A 24,776-nucleotide genomic window follows, 5' to 3' on the forward strand; every position below is an offset into this window, starting at 1 on the left:
GTTACTTGTTCAGATCCAGGCATAAAGGAGCAGAAAAAGGAAAGAAAAAGGTACTTAACTTAGCGTAAATTGAAATATAAAGCCAGTGGTAAATTTTGCTACATGTGTAAAACTGACAAGACATAAAACTCCCAAAGTAGTATACAATTATTAATCAAAAAGTCAAAAAGGCAATTGGCAGACTTATTCAATAGACCATATTTTTCAGGAGAAATATTAATGCTAGTACCAGTTCCGCCAAATGGTTTAGGTCAAGGCTGGAAAGAAATGGGCAGTGGGAAAATGGCTGCCAAAATGTTTCAGTTTTTGCAGAGAGATATTAACGAGGGTAGAATATGGTATCACAATACAGGCTCAAAGTCCACATCAGATGTTGTTACTTTTGAGGTACTATGATCATTTAAGTTATGCATTTGAATTTAATTCTTACGAATATATTCAAACTGACCTAAGAATGCATGAGTATCTCGAAAACTCAAATCATATACCTTAACATTGATGACTGTTCTCAGGAACTTCAAATTAGAGCTTCTTGAAATTTGGTACCAAGCTTCATGTCAGCATGCTATTCTGTTGGTACTTTTTTATATTCATCTATCGTAACCTTCCTGCTTACAGAATACTTATACATCTTACACATAATGGCAGTGTATGCACATTTTGTCACATTTTTATCAGACACTACGATACCCTACTCTGAAGCAGGGTAAACTGGTTAACATCTGTCCATCTATTTGTGTTTCTGTCAGACAAATGAAATTTTCTTTGTATTTTTTCTCAGGAACTTAACTTTAAGAACCCTTAGATATGGTAACAAGCTTCATGTGTGATCTATTTTCACAGTCATCAGTTATCAACTTCCTGTTTACCAAATGCTGCCTTATCATTTATGAGCAGACGTTCCCAATTGCAACTTTTTTTATTCACCATGGTTATGGTTGTACATACTAAACTAAGTACTTTTGTAGTAATAATTATATGTGTTCCCTATTGGAATTTTGAAACAATAAACTAAATACTACAAACTAGTATTGTTGTGCTTAGTAAAGATTATTTCCCTTAAATTCTGTTTATAGTTATATTTTGCATGTCTGTTTATTTCAGGTTAGAGACTCTTTTGATCCACCAAATGTTTTAAAAGAACAGACTCTACATATAAATATAATGGATCCTCCATTAGATGAGGCCATACCAACTATAGCACCTGGTGTCAGGCTTGGCATGTCGGTAGGTATAATATAGGAACCTCCATCCCATCAAACCAAACCAAACTGCTTGAACTAAACCAATTTCATATGTCTCTATATTCACATAAGTACTTACCTTTTAAAATAAACCACAATAAATTTTTCCTAATAGCTTCTTAACCATGACATCTGGCAAATAGGAAAATAAAGGTGAATGATATAATTCATATTTATTATTATGAATAAATTGAGGCTTAAATCACCATAACATTTTCAGACCGTGTCGATCCTATTAACGCATTATTTTTATATTCAATAGGACTTAGATTTATCTCCTAGTTTACATACAGGTTGGAAGTAAGATTGCAACATAAAAGGGACATAACTCTTACATTACATGATTTATAATATTAAATGAACGTCTAATTTTCAGGTATTTGAAGATCATGTTGTTCCAGTTACCATCTCTGATCTGTTTTTCCATGACCCAGATACACATAATGGAGAAATAATTTACACAATAACAGTTCCTCTGAAACAAGGGGAGGGAACTTTGGAGAATAAAAATTTTCCTCTTCAACCCTTTTCACAGTTTACACAGGCTGATTTGATGCATAACAAGATAGTTTATCATCCACCAAAGTCAGACGTCGGCAAGGAGGAAAGGGAAGTGTCATTTAAATTTACAGGTATGGGAAATTGAGCTTCCAAATTAATGTACAATTTATGTTAAAATTATTACAAATTAATGAATAGATATTTTACAGTAGAAACACTTATCTTTGGTTGGGTTAAAATTTCATGGTTTGTCTCTAAAATTAATTTTCAATGGATGAATATTTTTGATTCCCATAGAGTTTGAAAGTAAATACAGAATCTTTGAGTTAATATGTATTTCTGTAATATTAGTTATATCTCTCTAAAACTTTTGAAAAAAAACATGAATGTTTATGATAAATCTGAGTTCAGATTGGGGAAATTCCCAATTACTAACTGTTTAAATGATTATACCCCACTCTTATGTGATGGCTATATTACCTACATCTTGTCTGTCCATTTGTCATTCTGTTCATTCAATGTGTGTGGTCTTGTTTTAAGTAAATGCTTTTAAAGCATCACTTTTGTTGTTGTTAAAATCATGTTAAAATTGTTTATTTTGAAGGAAGATTTGTACATTATTCATGTATTTCTTTCAGTATCAGATGGCAGAGTCTACAAAGATTTAACAGAATATAAATTCAACATCCGAATCCTACCAGTAAACAATCTGCCTCCATCTTTTTTACATCCATCTGCTGATGTTACAGTAGCACAGGGAGGGAAAATTCCATTAGACAGGGCTACAGTTATGTTGTCTGACCCTGATACATCTGCTGCTGATTTAGTGTTGACTTTAGACGAGGCTCCAAAGAGGGGGAGTTTTGAGAAAGTTTTTAAGAATTCAAAAGTCATCCTGAGACAAGGTATGCAAATACACAAGCCTGCTTCCCTTTGGAAAAGAATGCACTAAAGACATACAACCTTTGTTAAAACCATCACAGTAACTTTTTAAAACTATAGCATATTGCACTGATTAAATATAAATAGTTGTCTCTTTAACAATCATACCACATCTCCTTATAGTCTTTTCTCAACAAAACCGAAAAATCTAGAATTAGGCATGCTGTTTTTTTCATTGGCAGAGGTATCAGTGGTGTATTAGTTTTTGATTAAGTCAGCTTAAAGGGAACCAAGAGTGGTAGTTCAATGTCATTTTGATATGAAGCTGTATTAGCATTGGCATTTCTGATTTCCATAGAAGTTATATGGTTATTTGCACCTTCATTCATGGTTCATTATCTGAATTTTTTGGCATATTTTACAAGTTCAAGTATTGCCATTTTAATTTCAACAATTGCATTAAACTATCATAATTACATAAAGGCCAGACATATATCTGTTCCAACAGTTTAATTTTATATAGAATCTTCTATTAATTTGTGAAGATTATATTTTACTGAATTATGTTTCCTGCTTTAGGAGAAAGCTTTAACTACAAAGAATTCCTGGAGGGTGTGTTTCAGTATAGTCACAGCAGGGATAGTGATATACTCTATGACAGAATTGTATTGTCTGCCAGTGATGGGAAACATGAGACCAGAATGATCATCAACATCACAGTGTTACATGTAGACAAGTCAGCACCAATCCTTCTACCTACTGCTGTCTGTAGGATTCATGTCAGAGAAGGTTAGTAAGCTTGTTCGAATGCATGAATTTGCTATTAGTTAAGGTCTACTTTAATTGGTCCACTGTTCTTGTTTTCATCAATGTAATTTCCATGCAATTACTTCTGTTCTCATTAAATCCAATTTTAGTTGATTGCAATTAGTTTCATAACTATGGCTGTAAGTTTATTTAACAGTTTGAGCATAGAAATTATTTTCTGTTTTTTTTTGCTTATTTTTATCCTGCTTCTTGGAATCCAATAGTTATGCTTAGATAATTACAATAGGCTTTCATTTACTGGTAAATTAATTTAATCGATCATTTAAAACAAAATATCAGTTTTTCCTATAGTTTGTAACCCCAAAGAAAGAATACTGTACTGGAATTGCACTTTCAACGGTTACAGATTGCAGAATTCCAGAATTAAAAACACATGTATTTTTATAGGGATTTTCAACATTAGGCATTTTTTCTTAGCCTATGATATACTTATTTAATTAAATTAATTTCAGCAGTGAAAGACTATTATTTTATCATAATGAAATATTTTACAGGGGAGACAATTCTTATTAGTCGTAATGATTTTGGTTTTATGGATGATGATGATTCTGATGACCATTTGAGAATAACATTAATAGCTAATCCAGTACATGGACAGCTGATTTATAAAGAATTGAATGTTGTGATGGGAGGAAACATCATAACTCAAGAAGACATAAATAACAACTTTATTAGGTTTGTATTTGTTTATAAATGTTTTTATGGTTGGCTGTTGACATTTTGATTTCGATCAGAAAGATAAAGCCTCTCCCTTATATGATATGTTAAACTATAAATATTGCATCTCCCATTTAAATAAGATGATAAATGGAAAATATGTATCTTTTTTTAAGGCAAATAATGAAAGTCTTTGCTAAATGATTTTGCTATATGTTTTATATTAGTTCTAGATTACTCCTGAACAACTATCTTAAAAACACATGTAGCATCTATTGCTAAATATCTAAAAGTTCCATTTACGTGGATGGCTTGAAGATCTTCAGTACCATAAAGATAGAGTATAGCAATAAAAGCACTATTCCTTGGATATATAGTAATTTTCCAGTATTTCTTTTCGAATCTGAAAGACAGCTTTAGCATAATATTTGTATTGTTTACAGATACATGGCTGACAAAGAGATAGGAAGTGAACCAGTCTCAGATATTCTCACATTTAATGTTACGGATAGCAGTAGTAACATCTTACCCAATCAGGTTCTATCTGTAACCATAGAACCAGTAGACAACAGGGCACCAGCAGTTATTGTTGGTCCTACAATTCAGGTATGTTTAACATATTTAATACTCAATAAGGTTCTATCTGTAACCATAGAACCAGTAGACAACAGAGCATCAGTAGTTACTGTTGGTTCTATAATTCAGGTATGTCTAGCATCTTACTCAGATTCTGTCTATGACCACAAAACTAATAGATCTTTAGTAGCCTCAGGGTCTATAATTCAGGTACTTACATTATCAGATTCCATCCTTTACCATAGACAGGGCATCAGTTGTAACTATCATACCCGACATTCTAATGCTGCAATCTTTATGTAACAGTTTTTTCATTTGCCAAAATTTACCATCAAATCCATAACTGATATTACTTGGACCGCAATATTGAATTGTTGGAATTAACGAAGGTTCAATTAATATAGTATAATTGAAAATAAAACAAACAAAAGCCCCTCAAAAATAATGTTTCATTGATATATTATACAAATCTGAGTAGTACAAGTAATAAAATAACCTTTGGTTTGAGAATGTTTTCATTTGTATGACGTCATGTTTTGCCATGATGTTCATGCACTAAACTCATTTATAAAGTTTGATGAAATTTTATTTTATCTTGAATTTATACATTTTTACAAGCTCTAATGTACTTTTTCATCTGTGATGCATTAGAATTGGAATAACAGTACTGTAGTTGAAGAGTTGCCACAATCAATTGGGATTTGACGATTGCAAATATCTGTTTTAACTATCCCTGCTACACGTCGCCAGTAAAACTGTATTTTGCAATTTGGACAGAGGCAGCTCTTCAACTACAGTACGACAGCCTCAGTGGTCTCGGGGAAGAGTGTTCTCCTCAAGTGAGGGAGGTTGTGGGTTCGAACCCTGGCCGGGTCAAACCAAAGACTTTAAAATTGGTATTTGCTGCTTCTCCGCTAAGCACACAGCATTAAGGAGTAAGAGCAAAGACTGGTCTGCTCGGAGTCGGAATAATGTGTCCGGGTAAGGTGACATGTCTTCCTGCGAAATGTTACCTTGTGTACTAGCACGTTAAAATCCGGCTCAGAATGTCGGTCTAGTACAAAGCAGGGTTAATATTCATATTACATTAACATCGGTCCTGAATATGCATATTAATTTGACGCTGGACGTTAAGCAGCTATCCATCATCATCAACTACAGTACTGTTATCCTTTAATTATACATCATCAAATTCTGTATGTTATTATAAATCCAAGTCGACAATAGAGTACTAGCAGTACTAGTTGATCTAACATTTCAGACATAACATTTATCAAATCAGATCTCATCTGACTGAAGAACCATAGACAATAGGCCACCTGTGAGATATAGAAGTAGGATCTTCAATATTTTTGGTGATTTTAAATTTCATGTTCAATTATTATATTATATTTTCATATCCATAAAGTAAAACAATATGCTCTGAATTGACAGTAAATTTATTTTTTATTTGCAATAAAATCTAATGTTGATTTCAGATTGATGAGGGTAGTGAAATACTGTTTACAACAGACAATATTAAGGTGACAGACCAAGACACAGCCGTGTCAGATTTACTGGTCCAGATAGAATCACTTCCAAAGTTTGGAAATATTCTCTCATACAAACCAGGTAGAACACATGAATTTTTTCTATTTTAAACCTTGTATAAAAATACCTTAATTCTGTCATTTTTGGTTATAACATCTGATATTTTTTAAAGTAGCTCTTACAAAATAGAAATCATAATTGACTTCATGCAAAACAATTGGTAGTATACATACATTTATTACATGCAGGCAACTACCAATAAATCTTCTCTGTCACTTCATTACTAACATTTGAGACTTGGTCAAAGTGTTCCAAGTGTAAGTAACATTTATTACAAATTCAACAGATAAGCTAGATATTTCATGAATTACAATAGGGAGAGGTTCAAGCTTATAATCAAGTCAGTGCATACAAAATTATGGAAGATTTTAATCAGTGTAAATAGAAAGCATATGCAATGCTTAGTTTCAAAATACCATGGAATAAAGTGTAAACTAAAAATAATAGAAAATTCCTTTTGGTCCATTTGCCTGAATTGAATATTTTAAAACATACAACAACCTTTTAGGACAAAAGATTGGAACATTTAAATGTAAATAACCTTACTTGCAAACACATCTCAGTAGAAGGAAACAAGAATATGCATTCACACTCCCAACCTTCAAGCTTTATGATTTTTTGCTTATAGATGTAGGCGGATCAGAGAAGACTGTCGGAGAACCTGTCACCCAATTCTTTGTTCAGGATCTACTGGATGGTTTTATTCACTACAGTCAGTCAGATCACAAGAACAAGGAACCAGTAATTGACAATTTCTTATTCCATGTTACTGATGGTGTAAACAAATCACCCATGCAAAGATTTGGAGTCAGTATTGTGGTAGGTTTCACTGTTTTGAGAATCTCATATTTGGTTGATTAAGGCAAATTGCAAGAATATCAAATCATTATTTAAATAAACTGTATGTTTTAGGTTAGAAATTGAAATGCTTTCCATAAAAGGAAATTCAAAAACTAATTGCAGAATAAAAAAGTGAATTATTTGCATTTCATATGTAAATATCAAAAGATGATATTCAAAAGCTAACTATGAGTCAGTCAGTTAAACAGTTTTGTAAAATTGCTGATAATTCTATTTTTTCACGTACATTCAAAACATTTCTCCTCTATGTATATTTTTTTATATGAAAAATAAAACTTCTTACAAAAAGTTAAAAAAAACCATGAAGCTTGTCAGATTTATTTTTAAATTTTAGATTGAAAAATGGAAATTTTTAATATGCAAAAGACTTGAACAAAAAATTTGGTAGAGTATTAAAATTTGATGGAATATGTCAATTAGAATTTCAATTTTTGATTTAAGTGAAAACCACAAAATTTGATTGTTCAATTAAAGAATAATATTTATTTGTTAGGGTTAAATTCTGTAGCCATATGTTCATAAATCTATGGACCAACACTTTATTAACAACCCATAATAGTGAATGGAGGGTGCTGTATTTTTGTAAAATTTTCCATCACTCTGTAAGTACACCACATATTATTGATGTTTTTACAGTTAATAAACGATGAGGAACCATTACTGGTGACAGAACAGTTATTTGTACAGGAACACCAGGCTGCTGTTGTCACTAATTCATCGTTGTACGTGATAGATATAGATACTCACCCTGATCAGTTGTTATTGACAGTGAAAGTATCTCCTCAACATGGTAAGTATAGACTCTAACAAGGAAAGTCAAAAGTAGAAAAATCTCTAGGATAGTTCAAGAACAAGACATTTTGAAAAAGAAACTGCTTCTCTAGATGTGCTGTAGTGTGCTTCCCTAGATTGCAGAATATCCTAGATTCAATAACTACATGGGTTAAACCAAAGATTTCAAAATCGGTACTATGACGGGTAACTATTCCTGCACCAAGAATGCTGCATAATAATTTTCAGTTCATAGTAATAAGCACCAATACATTAAAACTGCATGGTGAAATTAATTAGGTTACCTGTATTTTATATGTATTTTGTTCTTTGTTTCATGTTTATATGAAATCACCTGAATTAAAAAAAAAACCAAACTTATATTTATAAATTTGTAGAATCTGCATCTACATGTTGATATCTATAGACATGCTCTGTATATGCTTATCTATTCTATAGGTACCTTGGGTAGAAGGGATCATATCAGTGAACCACTAAGTAGAATCAGACCAATACAACAAGCTGGAACATTCACATATCAGGTACTTTGATATGTTCCTTTGTTTTTAGATCTGTTACTGTTGTAATAAAAATCTTACAAGAAAAAAAAACCAAACTCACTAGTACTTCTGCATAATTTAGGCTCAATTTTGATCTTAGGATTTTCAGTGGAAAAAGCCACAGTTATACTTACCAGAATCATTCAGGCCCTCCAAGAAATCCATATCTCCCACTGTTAAGGGCCTGAACTCTTTATACAATGAAAATGTGTCACAAATTTTGGATTTTGATTGCCAAGGTCTGGGTGAGACAGGTAAACGTACTAACAAATATTTACAGCATCTTCTACTTGGCGAAGTTGAAATCGTCCCTTCGTAAATTTTACGGACGCCATCACAAGTTGGTTGACAATTATGGAATTTCCATTTCACTGATGACAACGGATATTTTCGAATTGTCATAACTACAATCCCGTCCCCTTTTCCCCAAAAGTGACCTACCGAATTAGACTTATCACAGGGTTTGTACTAGCATTAGTAACACAATGGGTGCCACATGTGGAGCAGGATCTGCTTACCCTTCCGGAGCACCTGAGATCAACCCCAGTTTTTGGTGGGGTTTGTGTTGCTCAGTCTTTGGTTTTCTCTGTTGTGTTTTGTGTACTGTTGTTCGTCTGTTTGTCTTTTTTTTTTTTAGCCATGGCATTTTCAATATATATTTCGACTTATGAGTTTGAATGTCTCGTTGGTATCCTTCGCCTCTCTTTTTTTCACAGTAGTTTATTTCAACAATTTTTTTGGGGAGCCAAAATGTTGCTTATGTAATGAAGCAAGCAAGCATGTCTGCTGACTATCCATCAACCAATTTTGAAAATAACCACATATCAGGGATATTATTTTTTTGATTGATTGATTGATTGATGTTTGCTTAATGTCCTATGAAATTTTTTTATAAATTTTCAGTCTATCAAAATATTTACCCCAATTTTTTTTTAAGTTGTTGCCTGTTATGTCCAAGTTTCAAAAGTAAAGAATGTAGAAAAAGAAGTTGAATGTCTACATATTTCAAATTTTTGCTTGCCTACTTTTAGGAAATTTTAGATGATTTGATAGTATACCAACACAATGGTAAAGCTACATATGGAGATAGGTTAACTATCCAAGTGTCTGATGGAGATTTTACTGATACAAGTGCCTTAGAAATAGTTATTGGTCTAGTAGATGATGAAACACCAAGACTTTCAATTAACAGAGGATTAATGTTAAAAGCAGGTAATTTTACAGTAGCTGTAAGTCAAACAGCGATGAGACATTAACCCAACAACATGATTTAAACATCAGTAGTCTAGAGGTCATAAGCAAAACTGATACATTCTGAGGGTGGTCCCAAACCTTTTTCAGCCCTAAAAGAAATATCTTGCCATTTGTTTTTTTGATATGCAAATTATGCCCCAATTTAAACATTTGTCAATAGCTTTGAAACACTACATTTTAGTTAAAGGGGCACTAGCTGTCAAATTCATGTTCACCAATTTGACTCAAATTCTCATATTAGATTTATAACATACTAAAATGTATATCCAAATTATAAAAAGTCTAAAATAAACAATTTACGATGCATGTACTCGATTATATGTATCAGCATTCTGTGTGTATATTAGTCTAGATACCATCTAATTAACCATCGAGGCAACCTCCGAAGACTGTGGACGGTCATATAACCCGATATAAACATGAATATCGATATATATAGATAACGAACACATGCAATTGGATTTTTCTAGGTCTGTTCGATTTCATATAGGTGAAAAAAATATGTTAATCATCATTTTTACTTGTATCAGAATGAGTTTTTGTGGATCGAATCAGTCAACCAAATGGTTTACTCTTGTTTCACTTTCAGTGTTAACATTCTTTTCCTTTTAATAGCTGAACACGCCTAGTTTAGGCGTAACCCATCTCTACCTAAGGGGTTAAATTGATGGTCATATGAATATAGATTGAATGAGGTTGAATTATTCACTTGCAAATGAATAATTCATCATCAATGTTTCTTAGCTTATTTTGACAAAATTAAACAAAACTGGCTGCTTAAAGCGAATTATTATTTCACTATTTGACTTTCATTAATTATTGAACAAAAAAAAATAACATTTTTTTTTATATCTCGTAGCTAATGCCCCTTTAATAGATCAGTTATCTACATTTTCACCATAGTTATTAAAATGTACCAAACTGAAGTTGGTCTGTAATCCCTGAGTGACAATGCTCCTCAGAAAGTGCTATCAAATAAGATTCTGTTCTGAGTGTAGGGTTATCTCCTCATTGTAAGATTATTCACATCGAAAATTGTCAGCTATCATATTTTACCTGGCTAATATCTAATGTGATACTTACTTATTTTCATTGATTGAGGAAAACTTGCATTTTCTTGGATATTTAATATCACGGTTTTGCCAATGTCTGTATACAACTTAATAGAAAATGTGTCATTTGTTGAACATTTAAATTCGTGAATCTCCTGTACCCACCAAATCGGTACCATAGGGTTAATAATGAATCCACAGTAATACGTAGAAGTTTGACATGTTTATTTGGTGTTTTTTAGGATCAACAATTCCAATAAAGTCTCAGGACCTGAAAGCTACAGACATTGATTCCGATGACAAAAAACTGACATACACTTTGACCCGAGACCCAACTGGTGGACGTTTGTTAATTTCAAATCAAAACAGAAAAGTGCCTGTTTCTACAAGAGGCCCAATAAAGAGTTTTACTCAGTTAGATGTTGATCAAGGTCATCTGGAGTTTGAACATCCTAAAGGGGAGATAACTGGTGTTTTGACATTTAAATTTGATGTATCAGATCCAGAAGGAAACAAGTTGATAGATCACATTTTCTACATAACTGTAACAGGTAAATTTGTGGAAAGAAATGGTTATTGGTAAATGATGAATTTCTAATCTTTTGCTAAAATTCTTATATGGAAGGTGTTACCTGTAACAGAAAACAAGTCTGTAATAGCTTTTTATCTAAGTACTGAAAAAATTGGTAAGGAAATGTACAAATTTTATCTCTTTTATTTTATTGACATCATACTTTTTGGCGATCAGATATACAACTTTTTAGGATATCATATTCTCCTTATGATGTTTTACAAAAAATCATGAAAGGCATGAATATAAATTTGCATGCAGATTTATGCATATTTTTAGAAGTTCTAACAGAAATTTTTCTTAGATATATTTTCGATTACCATTATCCTTTTAATTTAAAAACATCTACAGCAATAAGGTCTTCAGCCTCTATTTATTATGATTTTTGTTAAAATGCAGCTTATTTCTTTTAACTGAATTGTATCAAAACAACACTTGATTTGAAAAAAAAAATAAAACATATGAATCTGCTGTTCAGTGCAGAGCTGTACAATTTAACATTTCAAATTATCAACATTTCTACATTATAGCATAAGAACCAATTCAAGTGAAATAATGTTAATTTTTTGTAAATTATAGAAGACAGAATACCTCCAAAGGTAATAGCCAACAAAGAACTGGTTGTCCTGGAAGGAGCAGAGATCAAGATAACTACAGAATTCCTGTCTTTTACTGATGAAGACTCTGAGCCTGGATTGTTACATTACTACCTCCTTTCTGCTCCTAATCTTGGTCACCTAGAACTTACCAGTAATCCAGGTAGGCTGTTATAAAATAGCCAAGGAGGACTATTGCATTTAAAAGTAGTTTTAACAGGCACAATTTGCTGCAGTAGACCATTGAACGATTGACTGTTTAATTCCATATAGATTATTGTAAACTTTACTTTAGAATCCACTGAACTATAAATCAACTTGTTTTCATTGTTAATATCTTTAGCATTTAGCACTCTCTGGCCAACGTTGCAGCTATTAATTTTTCATGATTTTCATATTTTGTATTGAAATATACTTTTAAAGTATTTGAAATATTTTAAATGACGCAATAGATTTTGACTGATTATGTCATTCTTTTTTTTTAGTAATATTGGCTTCTGACTTTTTGCTCTTGTCCATAGGGGATATATCATTAATTGCTATGAAATACATGAAATATGCATTTTAATGTATATTACATACATACTGAACATAAAATTACATTAATTTGTTTTGTAGGAATACCAATATCTGAATTCACGCAGTCAGACCTAGCAGCCAACAGTGTATGTTATATACACACCAGTAAAGAGGAAATATACATGGATAGTTTTACATTCTCTGTCACTGATGGAAATAATCAGGTAAAAAGGATAGTTAATTTAGAGAAGAAGTAAGAAAAAAAACATTTATTGATGAGAAAGATATGTTTTTAATGCAAGATAGATTATTAACAATACACTAAAGCTAACACGGATATCAGACTTCCTAAAATATGCCAGATCGTCAGCCAAATCAGACAATTATGCTGTAGCCAGGAAAACATTGGCCTTTCACCAGTCCTAATGTGCAGAAAGCAAAAGTGTTTGAATTTATATTTTGGAGCCAAAATAAAATAAAAACAGTTAAAATATCGTTTCATTACCACCAATTTTTTTATTATCTTGAATATTGAAGTCACTAATTTTTTCAATCAACAATCTTATTTTGTGTTACTTTCAGGAAAACGAGTTATATTGTGGATTTTTTCAATAACAGATTTTGTTTCTCCTAAAGGTTTGGTCCGACTGATTTTTGGACAGTCAGATGAATCATCACAGTTTGTCTGACAAAATGTCCAACAATCCTTGATGTCATTCTACTAATGTTATGGTTGTTTGAAATTTGTTTCCACAGATCACTCAGAAGTTGTATATAACCATTACTCCTGTGGATGATGAAATACCTATTGTGACTAATAATGGCCTGAGGGTCCAGGAGGGGGTCAGGAAAACAATCACAGAATATGATCTGAAGGCTGAGGATCAAGATACTCCTGTAAGTATTTATCTGTTTACTTTAGTCTAGAAAAAGAGTTTACAATTATGTCAGAATACTGTGCACAGGGTTTATTTATTTTCGTGGGTACCAATTTTCGTGGATTGAAGAAAAATAATATCTTCGATGATACTTGATTTCTTGGTTTGTTCAAGGTTTGCATACAATCCTATGAGAAATATGAATTGGTTAAACATTTAAATTCGTGGTTCATCTTAAACCATGAAGTCCATGAAAATTGGTACCCAACAAATTATAATGAATCCACAGTAACTAATTCTTGAAGAAGATTCCTTTCCTTAAATTATTTTGAATTTTAGTATATTTTACTTCTCTTCATTATCATTTGGAGGGTATGACATTGTGTAGTCATTTCCAAATGCATCATATGGTTTGTAATGAAATGGACCATTGTAGAAGTGGTGCTGAATGATGTCATAATTTGAGTGTGGCTGATTTATCTAGATGTCATTTACAGGGAAGCTGAAACTGTTAGGACAGAACTAGAATTTTCTTTATTGGTCCATTGTCACAGTCATTTACTTAGAACATTATCATGTAATTGTTATTTGTTAGATGTTAGTTATGTTGTGTGAAAAGTCATTTTGCTTTTCCATGCACTCCTTGAAATTAAAAAAAGAAATAGGAAATAATTTCTTATTGGATAAATAACTGGTATCTCAATGATATATCTGTGCAATTTAAGCAACAAATAAAATGGAACTTACTGTACTGACTTTATGGTAGGATGTTTTTTTATTTTTTTGTAGGAAAGTTCTTTGATATTTCATGTCATAAATCTCCCAGTACATGGTAGACTGGATTTAAAACAAGGAGACTTTTACATGCCTGTGACTACCTTCTCCATGGCTGATATCTATAATGGACTAATCAGTTATCATCATGATGGGAGTGAGACACTTCGGGATAACTTTTCCTTTACTGTGACAGATGGAGCTACTGAGGTGTTTGCTATGCAGAAAGATCAAAGTCGTGGTGACATTAGCGTTAAAAGAGATCCTGAGGTATAGTATATGTATATGCTACAACTTCCAGTTTATATGGCCAGAAAAAAATTGTTATTGGTGAAGAACATTCTTATGTAATAATAAAAGTGAAGTTTATAAAATTCAACTTGCCCTTTTCGATAAGATTTTGACAGTGAAGTGTACTTACTTTTTTTTGGCAGAAATTTTATCAGTCAGCTCTTTGAATACTCAAAAGAGGGATAAGTTTTTGTTAGGGGGATTGTTAGTTCAGCTTTACAAGTACCAACTTTTTACTTTTTTCAACTGGACAAAATGAGTTGAGCATTATCATTTTATGAATGAAATAGACTCTAAACAATTGTGATACATGAGTTGTATCATCCATCATGTCATTAATAGAATTGCAATCATTCTCAATTGGGTTCATTAACATGTAGAATCATTCCCAGGTCATAAAACATTTCAGTACGATTATTGTAATCAAGACTCAGAAATCAATCAATCAAAATACTAGATTTGACATTTTGAGCACAGATTTTGTACTCTGAGTACTGAGTATAGTTTTAGACCAAGACCAGAGATCTTTTTAGAACATTTAGATTGGAGTATTTTATTCAATGAAATACTTTATTTTCCATCTATGCATAGAGGATTTTTGATTACTCTTAAACGTATTGGGATTAATATATTGTAAAGCTTTTACAAGGAATTAAGGATTTTGTAATTTTTAGTCTTTGGGTCTCAGGATGAGAATCCTTCCTCAAGAAAGGATGAGAATCCTTCCTCAAGAAAGGATGAGAATCCTTCCTCAAGAAAAGATTTAAATAGAAATTAAAAACCAATTGTTCAGAGAACAATTGAAGGTCTTTTCCACTTCTAACGATTTATTTTGATATGAAAATATTAAAATTCCATTTAAAATGTCATTTCATTGTGTCAAATAATAGCTAATTGTTTGCTGTTTCCCAAAATATATGGTTTCTATACAATTTTATTTGAAATAAGGGAGGTAATTTGTTACTTCTGGTATTATTTGAAAGTTTATTTGACATTGCTTTCAAAAATATATTGTTCTATATACTTTAACATGAAATAAATACAAAAAATAGCCACTTCCGGTTTACACAAAGTCACTTCCGGTTTGCTTTTTCAAAGTCATATGGCTTGTAACCTAATGCATATAGTCCTATGGCTTTATGATGTATAAATATGAATTTAAAGCAAAGGTCAAAATCTAGAACGTCAAGTTTACCTATGACATTGACCCCAATATCAAGGTCATAAACCAAGGACACTAAATCAAAAGACCCTAGGTCTTTAAATGTGTGGTTAATGAGTTATATCACTATACACATAGTTCTAAATATAAGAGGGGCGAAAACTCCCATTTAATGTATACGTACCGTTTGAACTAAAATTCAAGAATTACGACATGTGGTAAATGACAATTTAATAAAAATATGTTGTCGATATTTTGTACGGTTTATGAAAAGAAGTGAGAATATGTCAAGATAAAAAAAATTAGAATTTGACCTTGACCTTTGACCTAATTTTCTTGTTTTTGGACCAAGGACCTCAAATCCGAAGACATTAGGTCTCTATCACTTATGGTTTACCAGTTACAAATGCAAATCACTTATATCAAATGCATAAGGGGAAATAACTCTCATATGGAGTCTCCGGAAGGCTTCGGTGTAAATCAAACTTAACATCCTGAAGATATAGCGAGCAATTTGGTAAAATAAGTTTGTCGTAATCTTTTACGGTTGTGAAGGAGTATTGTGCACAAGGAAAACAGTGTTCAGGGAGATAACTCTCGGTGTCAGTTTTAAAAGCGTATTAACGGTTCGACATCATAAACCAAAAATCTAAGTGACATATTTGAAAGCAACAATACAGCGGAAGAAAAAAAAAAAAATAAAAAAATAATCAGAATAAAAGCAAAAGGTCTTTCCACGGAAAAGTGGAAAGACCTAAATAAGATTTTGAAAATAACTAATAAAGACATATTTTTATGGTCTGAACTGATCCGTATCAAAACTGTCAAAACTATCAGCATACTATTTTATACATCTGTTTTATGAGCTTTTAGTATAGAAATAAAGAGATGAGGTATGATTGCCAGTGACACAACTATCCACCACAGTTCAAATAAAGTGGATGTTACCATTATAGTCCACCGTACAGCTTTCAGCAATGAGAAAAACCCATACCGTATAGTTGGCTTTAAAAGGCACAACATGAAAAATGTGAAACAATTCAAGAAAACTAACTGCCTAAATTATAAAAAAACAATTTTTGAAAAAAACAAATATGACAGACATGAACCAAGACTATTTCATTAAAGTGACAATTACATATTATGTTTGTAGGATTTTGAAATTGATATCATGCCCTTAGATGATGGAAGTCCTGTTCTAAAAACTAATTTAGGATTACAGTTCTTGGAACAATCAGGAAATTTGGTGAGTTGATTTAAACTTAACTAAAGAAAATTTTGAAAGAGTTTGAAATGGGCCAATGCAAACATTTAGCTTCCATCCCTATTAATTATGTGGCACAGCCTCAGTGTACTTGTAAATGCCATTCAGGGATAGATTTGATTATCAGAAAAACACCCCAAAATGAGGAACTATTTTGGGAAGATTGATTTGGGACAATTGGTATGTGTACAAACTCACTAAAGTTCTTGAATAATTGTGATTAATGATCACTATATCAGATTGACTATTCAAAATTTATGACTTCATATTAAATGTAAATTCTTTTTATAAACTTAACCAAACTTTTTGTTTCTTGAATAAGGTCTAAGATGATGTTTGGTATATGTATCTGTTGAACATCTATCTTTATAAATAGCTTCAACAGGTCACTTGTGCCACATGTGGAGTGGGATCTACTTAACCTTCTGGAGCACCTGAGATCACCCCCGGTTTTTAATGGGGTTCGTGTTGCTCAGTCTTTAGTTTTCTATGTTTTGTTTTGTGTATTGGTGATTGTCTTTTAGTTGTTTTTCATTTTTTGCCATGGCATTGTCAGTTTGTTTTGGACTTTTAAACAAGTTTGAATGTCCCTTCGGTATCTTATGCCTCTTCTGTAGGGCTTGCTCCTAGAACTATATTTTTCCTTGATAAATACTTCCATGTTTAAAATAAAGGTTTCATGTGCAGCTGGAATTTGGATTACTTTTCAGGCAAAATTAGTTCCTGAAGATATGACAACAACTTTTTGAAAGTATCGGCCCATACGATTTAGGACTGCAGAACCATAGTCTTACCCCACTTCTATAGCCATTCACCAAACATTTGTTTATTTCTTCTGTTGTCTCTAAAAATCTGTAAAAATTTCCTATATGTATATATCTTTGTAGTTTTATAAAATCTTTTTTTTCATACTTCACAGGCCTATAATTTGATAACACCAAGAGAACTGGAGGCCACTGATGTTGATACTTCACCAAATGAGCTGACTTTTGTGATAACCAGGGGACCAGAACATGGAAGACTAGAAAATACTGCTAATCCTACAGTGGCTATATATTCTTTCACACAAGGTTAATTAATTATTTCTGCATAAAAATTTAAGTTTGCACAAACCAAATAATGTGACAGAAAAGTGTATAACATTATATTTAACAGACAAGTGATTACAGTTTTGATAAATTTACATTTATTAGATTACACATTATCAGTCTCCAAAAAGGAGGGTGAGTTTTTTTCATTAATTTGTAAACAATCATAGGCACACAGTTTCCAGTTTTCATACATCAGAAAAATAACTTTATGAACGACTGAAAAAGATAATGTGAAAAGAAAGAAAAATCAGTAACAAAATCAATATGAAAAGAAAGAAAAAATCAATAACAAAGTGAAAAAAAAGAAAATCAATACATGTAACAAAATCATTGTGAAAAAAAAGTGCTTAGTCACCATGGTTTCACAACAATATGGATAGAGAAGGTTGAAGAGTTAAAAACTACAATGTGAAATATTAGACAAAATTTCAATAAAAGTTTAGCTTTCTAAATCTTGTGATTAAACCCTAATAGTATTATACAAACGAGAGAAAAAAACTGGACTTTTTATTGACTTTTATCATAATTTTCAGATGACATTGACCATGAAGTAATTAGTTATGTACTGACCAGCATGGATGATATGACTGAAGATATGTTTACTTTTGACCTCGTTGATAGTAAGCCCAACCGAATTACAAATAACATATTCCACATCATGTGGTCTGTCATCGAGTTTATCTCCCCTGAATACAATGTATCAGAGTCGACAGGAGTCATCAGGATACCAGTTGTTAAAAAAGGGAATTTAAAGCAGGTAATATATTATTGTGTTGCTGTCTCATTGACATACATAAAGGACCCACATTTTTATACATATTTACTAATAAAAAACATTTTTATGCAATATAATCAAATTTAGGTCAATGCTCTTCATCTTCGTACTTAATTTGGCATATTAACTTTTTGGATTCGAGCTTCAGTGATGAGTCTTTTGAAGACAAAACACATGTTGGGCTTACAAAAATTTAATTTTGGTATCTAGGACGAGTTTATTTGTAAAGAATTGCCCAGGTTATCACTGGTCTTACTGCCAGATAGGACTGATTTGATTAAAATCAAGTGGCAAATTTTTCATGCATATTCAAGATGAAGAAGAATCTGTTGCCATATTTCTCTACCCTAGTCACCATTTGTGTCCTTTCTCTAAGCAGACTCTTTAAAACAATCAAGATAAAGTCTACTTATGGTAGAATTATTTTTTCTCTTAACAATTTTCTGTTATCAACAATTTCTATATATATATGTATTGACTCATGCACATTCTTTTTGTATAAATTCTTCTACAATTGAGTTTAAACCCTGACTTTAACCATACTTTTGTTTCCAGTATAGTGTAGTTACATGTAAAACCAGCCCAGACACTGCCACCTATACCCAAGCAGTGACTAGACCCGGCGACCAGGATTATAGAGAACATTCAGGACAGGTCCAGTTTGATGCTTGGCAGGATATGAAAGTGTGTAGTATTATCATTAATGATGACTCTAAATTTGAAGGTCCAGAAAGGTTCTCTGTAGAACTGATACATCCAGTTTATAGTCTGATTGGAATGAAAAATAAGGTCGCTGTGATCATATCTGATGAAGAGGACAGTAAGTTATTATATGAAGTGCTTTTCTTTTTAAATATGTATGCTACATGGTTAGGCTCTCTTAAATCTTGGGGGAATATTGTCCTTTTCCATTGCAGTAGGGGAAAAAAGCATAGAAAAAGAAAATGCATTTGCCTAGAGTTGGGGCCAATAATCTTTAATTTGTTTAAAATTGACAGACTAATCTTGGTTTAAATTCAGCTTCAAATTGTTTACCTTTTCAAAATCCCAGAAGTGATTTTTTAAAAATTTTGTTGGTATAAAAATGGAATTTTGATATATTGAATTTAACGTTGGACAGACTCATGTCTTTGGATTATATGGCCTTATCATATTTTCTTTTATACCCACTCTAAACACATACACACACACAATAGATATAGGAAGATGTGGTATGAGTGCCAATGAGACAACTCTCCATCCAAGTTACAATTTATAAAAGTAAACCATTATAGGTCAAGGTACGGCCTTCAACACAGAGCATTGGCTCACACGCACAGAAAAAACATTCCGGCAAGTACAATAAAATTATTGTCTTATTTACATGTCTTTGCTTATCATTACAGTGCCTACCATTCAATTCAAAGACCTTGTATATAGTGTGAATGAGACAAGTGGAGTTGTGTCAGCTGCATTAGTTAGAACAGGTATTATATAAAAATAGTGTCAATAAACCCATTCATTGTGATAATCACTTGAGCCAGTTGTGTAGTTCAATAACATTTTTCTAGGAAAAATGAGAAAATATTGCAAGAGATATTTATTAATTTTAATAACAATTAGACAGCCAGTGCAACCAGAAACGAATCTCAACTACAGTGCTTTAAGCTCTAAATGCTCTCAAAAATACTCAAAGGATAACATTATCTATATCAATTCTTATTAGATTCATGCTTCTTATAACCATTAAGGCTCATAATTCAGTTATCACCACAAATTTTATTTCAATTTTGTGGTTTTGTCATTGTACCAGCATTCAAAAAGGCTACGGTACTATTCCTGATGACATGTCTCTTCTGTTCTCTAGTTTTGCTATTTGTGATGACATGAAAAAGGCTTGCTTATTTGTGTCTTTTAGTTCCTGTCACATTAACAAATACTGAACATGTCCTGTAGTTCCTGTCACATTAACAAATACTGAACATGTCCTGTAGTTCCTGTCACATTAACAAATACTGAACATGTCCTTTAGTTCCTGTCATATTGACATACAGGTATACTAAACATGTCCTTTTGTTCCTGTCACATTGACATATACTGAACATGTCCTTTTGTTCCTGTCATATTGACATATACTGAACATATCCTTTAGTTTCTTTTCACATCGACATAAACTGAACATGTCATTTAGTTCCTTTTCCCATTGACATAAACTGAACATGTCCTTTAGTTCCTGTCATATTGACATACAGGTATACTAAACGTGTCCTTTTGTTCCTGTCACATTGACATATACTGAACATGTCCTTTTGTTCCTGTCATATTGACATATACTGAACATATCCTTTAGTTTCTTTTCACATTGACATATACTGAACATGTCCTTTAGTTCCTTTTCACATTGACATATACTGAACATGTCCTTTAGTTACTTTTTACATTGACGTATACTGATCATGTCTTTTTATTTATGTATTAATTACTGTAAATTCAGAAATTAGTGCGGGCTTTTACTATTGCAAGTAATGTGACTCCTGGTTAAGGATCGCAATAAATATAACTTGCATTATATTATCTGATACAAATATCTGTATGCAGATTTTTCTGAAACAACATTAGTTCATCTCACATTTTTGTTCATTCTTCAAAAATCTAATGAATAATAACAGGCAATAATTTCTGAATTTACAGTATACAACATGTAGAATTTTCAACAGTTATTCGTCGAATTGATTACAGGTGACTTAAGTTCCAGTGTTTCTGTTGTGTGTTACACTACTAGTCTAACAGCCAAAGGAAGCAGTCTGGATTCTCTTGAATCAGGCTCAGACTACATCAGTAGAGGAAAGACAAATGTATACAGAGTGACATTTCAACCTGGGATGACCATGGCTAACTGTGATGTCAAGGTAAGTGTCCAGTTTGGACTCTCATGAATCAGGCTCAGACTACATAATTAACATAAGCAATAAGTTGAGGGCATGTGTCAAAATTATTTGTGCTATTATGAGTTTTGTCTAAACACTGAAAACATGTCATATTAGAACAGACATTAAAAGAGGATCATTAGATATGAAAAGAGAATAATACAGAAGCACAAACAGTAAAGCACTGAAAAAAGATAGAATATCACTGTAAATGGAAATTTCATCCTTTATGCATGTCCATTGCTTTATTTTCCAGTTGCTTGAAACAGTGTTAATAATAGCACTTTGGAACAGGAAGAGAAGAAATAAAATGTCCTTCTTTCCAACATTGATTAAAGGAGAAGAAAATGTGGATATCATTCCTTTTTATTATTGCTTTCAGATAATAGACGACAGTGAATTTGAAGGTTCAGAGCAGTTTGAGTTAGTGTTATCAGCCCCTACATACAACACAGTTGTTGGTTCATCTGACAAGGCTACAGTCATTATAAGGGGACCAAATGATGGTAAATATTTTGTTTGAACTATTTTAAATTTCCTCCTACAAACATTAATACACTGGGTTTTGCAAATGAAAAAATTCAATAAACTTGTGTGGTTTTAAGTAATAGGAAATGGCTTACAAATTTGCATATCAAGTGTAAATAGTTCTATTTAAGTGCAAGTCTCACAGAAAACCATGCAAAATGGTCTGAAAGTATTTTTTTCAAAAACAATTGAAATCCTTACCAGACAGTACATATTAAAACACAAAATATTTTTCTAAAATGTCGTCTAATAATAAGGAACTTATAAGTGAAACTTTATATGTCATTTTACATATGCAAATAGCCAAAAAAAATCACAATTTTCATCATTTTTGACTGTAGATATTTCTTTACCAGTACTGTAGATATTTTTTTACCAGTAATGTAGATAATTCTTTACCAGTAGGAATGATACATTTTTCTATTGATATTTGCAGAAGAACTACATTTAATGATTCACACCATAAATATTTTTTTTTTCTTATCTTAAACAACATTCTGACAAAATAAATTTAAAACATCTATATTAAAAATTCTGAAGTTTTCTACCTGTAGAACAGATTTTGGTAGCTAATGACAAAAATGTCTATTCCTAAGTAACCTGGTTGACTTGTGCTTTAAAAAATATGCTTAACTGTATTTTGAAACAGTTATTGATTTCTTCATAAGTTCATGACACAGTTAATATCTTGACACTTTTAACACTTAGAGAAATGATAGATATTTATACATGAACAAAGTTTTAGAACTGGAGTTTTTTTCCAGTTTGCAATGTGCTGCTACTTTAGCTATAAAACAAAAGATTTTGACAATAAAGATGAGACAATGATAATTTTGTGCTCACTGGTTTTTTTTCAGAATCCAGTATCCACTTGTCATTGTCTCAGTACCATTTTGATGAGAACTCAGGGGATGTGGAAGTGGAAGTTGTACGTCGTGGATCAGATCTGTCACATGATTCCATGGTCTGGTGTGCTACAAGAATGACAGAACCACCATCCGCCACACCTAGACAAGATTATATCCCTAGCTCAAGTCAGATTACATTTGCACCAGGGGAGACAATTCAGGTAATGACTTCAAATGGGATTTCAATTGGTATTTCTAATCTTTGTCGAGGAATTTGATCAGAGGAATAATGGTCACAAGGACAGTAAAGGGGAAAAAAGCTTCTTTTATATCAAATTAACAGTGTAACCATTAACAGTCTTACAAAAACTGTAGTCAGACCAATTGAGGTAATGTTACTAGTACCTGTTACACATGATTTTTACTTGTCATTAGCTATGTGTGTTGCCCCCTTGGTATTGTCTCCATATTTTTAACTTGACAGTTTTTAAAAATGTGTATTTCTTAGCTTTTCTTAGATGTGAGGTGACATGTCATAATTTTTTCAAATCAATGACTTTTCCCCCTCAGAAATGTAGAATAACCATACTGGATGATGCTGCTGAACCTAAGTTAGAGGGCAATGAAACCTTTGCTGTGTTCCTTAGTACACCAATAGGCAGTATTCTGTCCATGCCTTATTTTGCCAGTATTAGCATCTATGACAATGAATTAGACAGTAAGTAGTGGGAAAGAAATGATACAAAGTACACAATTTATATCAAGTAAATTATAATTTTAAATTTGCATTCATATAATACACCAACTGTATATATACTTGAGTAAACTTTCTATAAACAAACTAACTTTGTTAAGTGTACAGCTCTCTAGGCTGATAACAACTCTAAAAGATACATTGAAAGATATCTTGAAGTCAACATTTGATCTTCAACAATTGACAAATGGCTATAAAATTTTCAAAGCTCTAAATTGCTTGTCTTGACAACTTTTAAATAAACTTGACAGAAACAAACTATCTTCAGGATTCTTTAACTAATAAATTCTCTGAGATACAGTATGAATTCATTTATTTCCATGGATAACAATTTTCGCAGATTCAGGAAAAATTGTTTTTTGTGGAATCATGAATTCATGGTTTTCAGAAACTATGTATACAAGTCTTTTTAAAATTTTTTTTTTGTTGAACATTAAGTTTGTGGTTCACCTTTTTCCTAAAAATCTAGGAAATTCAGTACTCCAAGAATTATAATGAGTCTACAGTAATTTATATAAAGACCATATTTAAACAAAATGTTTTTAGTATTCAACCCTCTACCTTTTTTTATCATGATCACAGTAGCATAATCAAAGGTGCATTTATGATAAATTCAGTTCAGAAAAAGCCCTGAGCTCTCTAATGTCAGAAATATTTATCTTTTCATGATTCCAAGGTGAAAAGTAAAATTGTAACAAATCGTGATCATACATCCCTGATCTGACTGTTTTAATGTTTCAATATATTTTTTAAGTACTCAGCAGGACCAGTGTCTTAACAGTTTAGTAATAAAACATTTGAAGATTAAAACAAAAATGGAACAATGGAATTGTGATTATTCAAAACAACAGAGTTCTATGTTTGTAATATTATCTGAATATCTTGTCTTATTTATTTGGTTTTTGTTATAGAGAAGGGTTCATATTTACTATAATCTTAATTTATGATATTTGATGTTTTCTTAAATAAAAATATAAAAATAAGAAGATGTGGTATGGTTGTCAATGAGACAACTCTCCACCAGAGACCAAATGAAATAGAAG

The 24,776-nt window shown here is 31.9% G+C and overlaps 1 protein-coding gene across 1 annotated transcript in view; it reads left to right on the forward strand.

Annotated features, from left to right (window-relative positions):
- The window catches only part of LOC127707630 (extracellular matrix organizing protein FRAS1-like), a 116,280-nt gene that overhangs the window by 71,849 nt on the left and 19,655 nt on the right, over window positions 1–24,776 (forward strand). Inside the window, exons 24-49 of the mRNA XM_052212243.1 lie at window positions 209–387; window positions 1,105–1,227; window positions 1,621–1,876; window positions 2,384–2,650; window positions 3,207–3,416; window positions 3,950–4,130; window positions 4,556–4,718; window positions 6,167–6,299; window positions 6,907–7,097; window positions 7,776–7,929; window positions 8,370–8,452; window positions 9,502–9,682; window positions 11,019–11,327; window positions 11,927–12,106; window positions 12,562–12,686; window positions 13,219–13,359; window positions 14,130–14,384; window positions 16,721–16,813; window positions 17,751–17,901; window positions 18,456–18,679; window positions 19,253–19,517; window positions 20,083–20,163; window positions 21,416–21,585; window positions 21,986–22,109; window positions 22,989–23,200; window positions 23,550–23,697. Coding sequence (XP_052068203.1) covers window positions 209–387; window positions 1,105–1,227; window positions 1,621–1,876; window positions 2,384–2,650; window positions 3,207–3,416; window positions 3,950–4,130; window positions 4,556–4,718; window positions 6,167–6,299; window positions 6,907–7,097; window positions 7,776–7,929; window positions 8,370–8,452; window positions 9,502–9,682; window positions 11,019–11,327; window positions 11,927–12,106; window positions 12,562–12,686; window positions 13,219–13,359; window positions 14,130–14,384; window positions 16,721–16,813; window positions 17,751–17,901; window positions 18,456–18,679; window positions 19,253–19,517; window positions 20,083–20,163; window positions 21,416–21,585; window positions 21,986–22,109; window positions 22,989–23,200; window positions 23,550–23,697 — 4,599 coding nt within the window. The remainder of the gene's footprint in view (window positions 1–208; window positions 388–1,104; window positions 1,228–1,620; window positions 1,877–2,383; window positions 2,651–3,206; window positions 3,417–3,949; window positions 4,131–4,555; window positions 4,719–6,166; window positions 6,300–6,906; window positions 7,098–7,775; window positions 7,930–8,369; window positions 8,453–9,501; window positions 9,683–11,018; window positions 11,328–11,926; window positions 12,107–12,561; window positions 12,687–13,218; window positions 13,360–14,129; window positions 14,385–16,720; window positions 16,814–17,750; window positions 17,902–18,455; window positions 18,680–19,252; window positions 19,518–20,082; window positions 20,164–21,415; window positions 21,586–21,985; window positions 22,110–22,988; window positions 23,201–23,549; window positions 23,698–24,776) is intronic.

Source organism: Mytilus californianus, unplaced genomic scaffold (genome assembly GCF_021869535.1).
Source record: "Mytilus californianus isolate M0D057914Y unplaced genomic scaffold, xbMytCali1.0.p SCAF_7, whole genome shotgun sequence".
In the NCBI taxonomy this organism is placed as follows: Eukaryota; Metazoa; Mollusca; class Bivalvia; order Mytilida; family Mytilidae; genus Mytilus; species Mytilus californianus.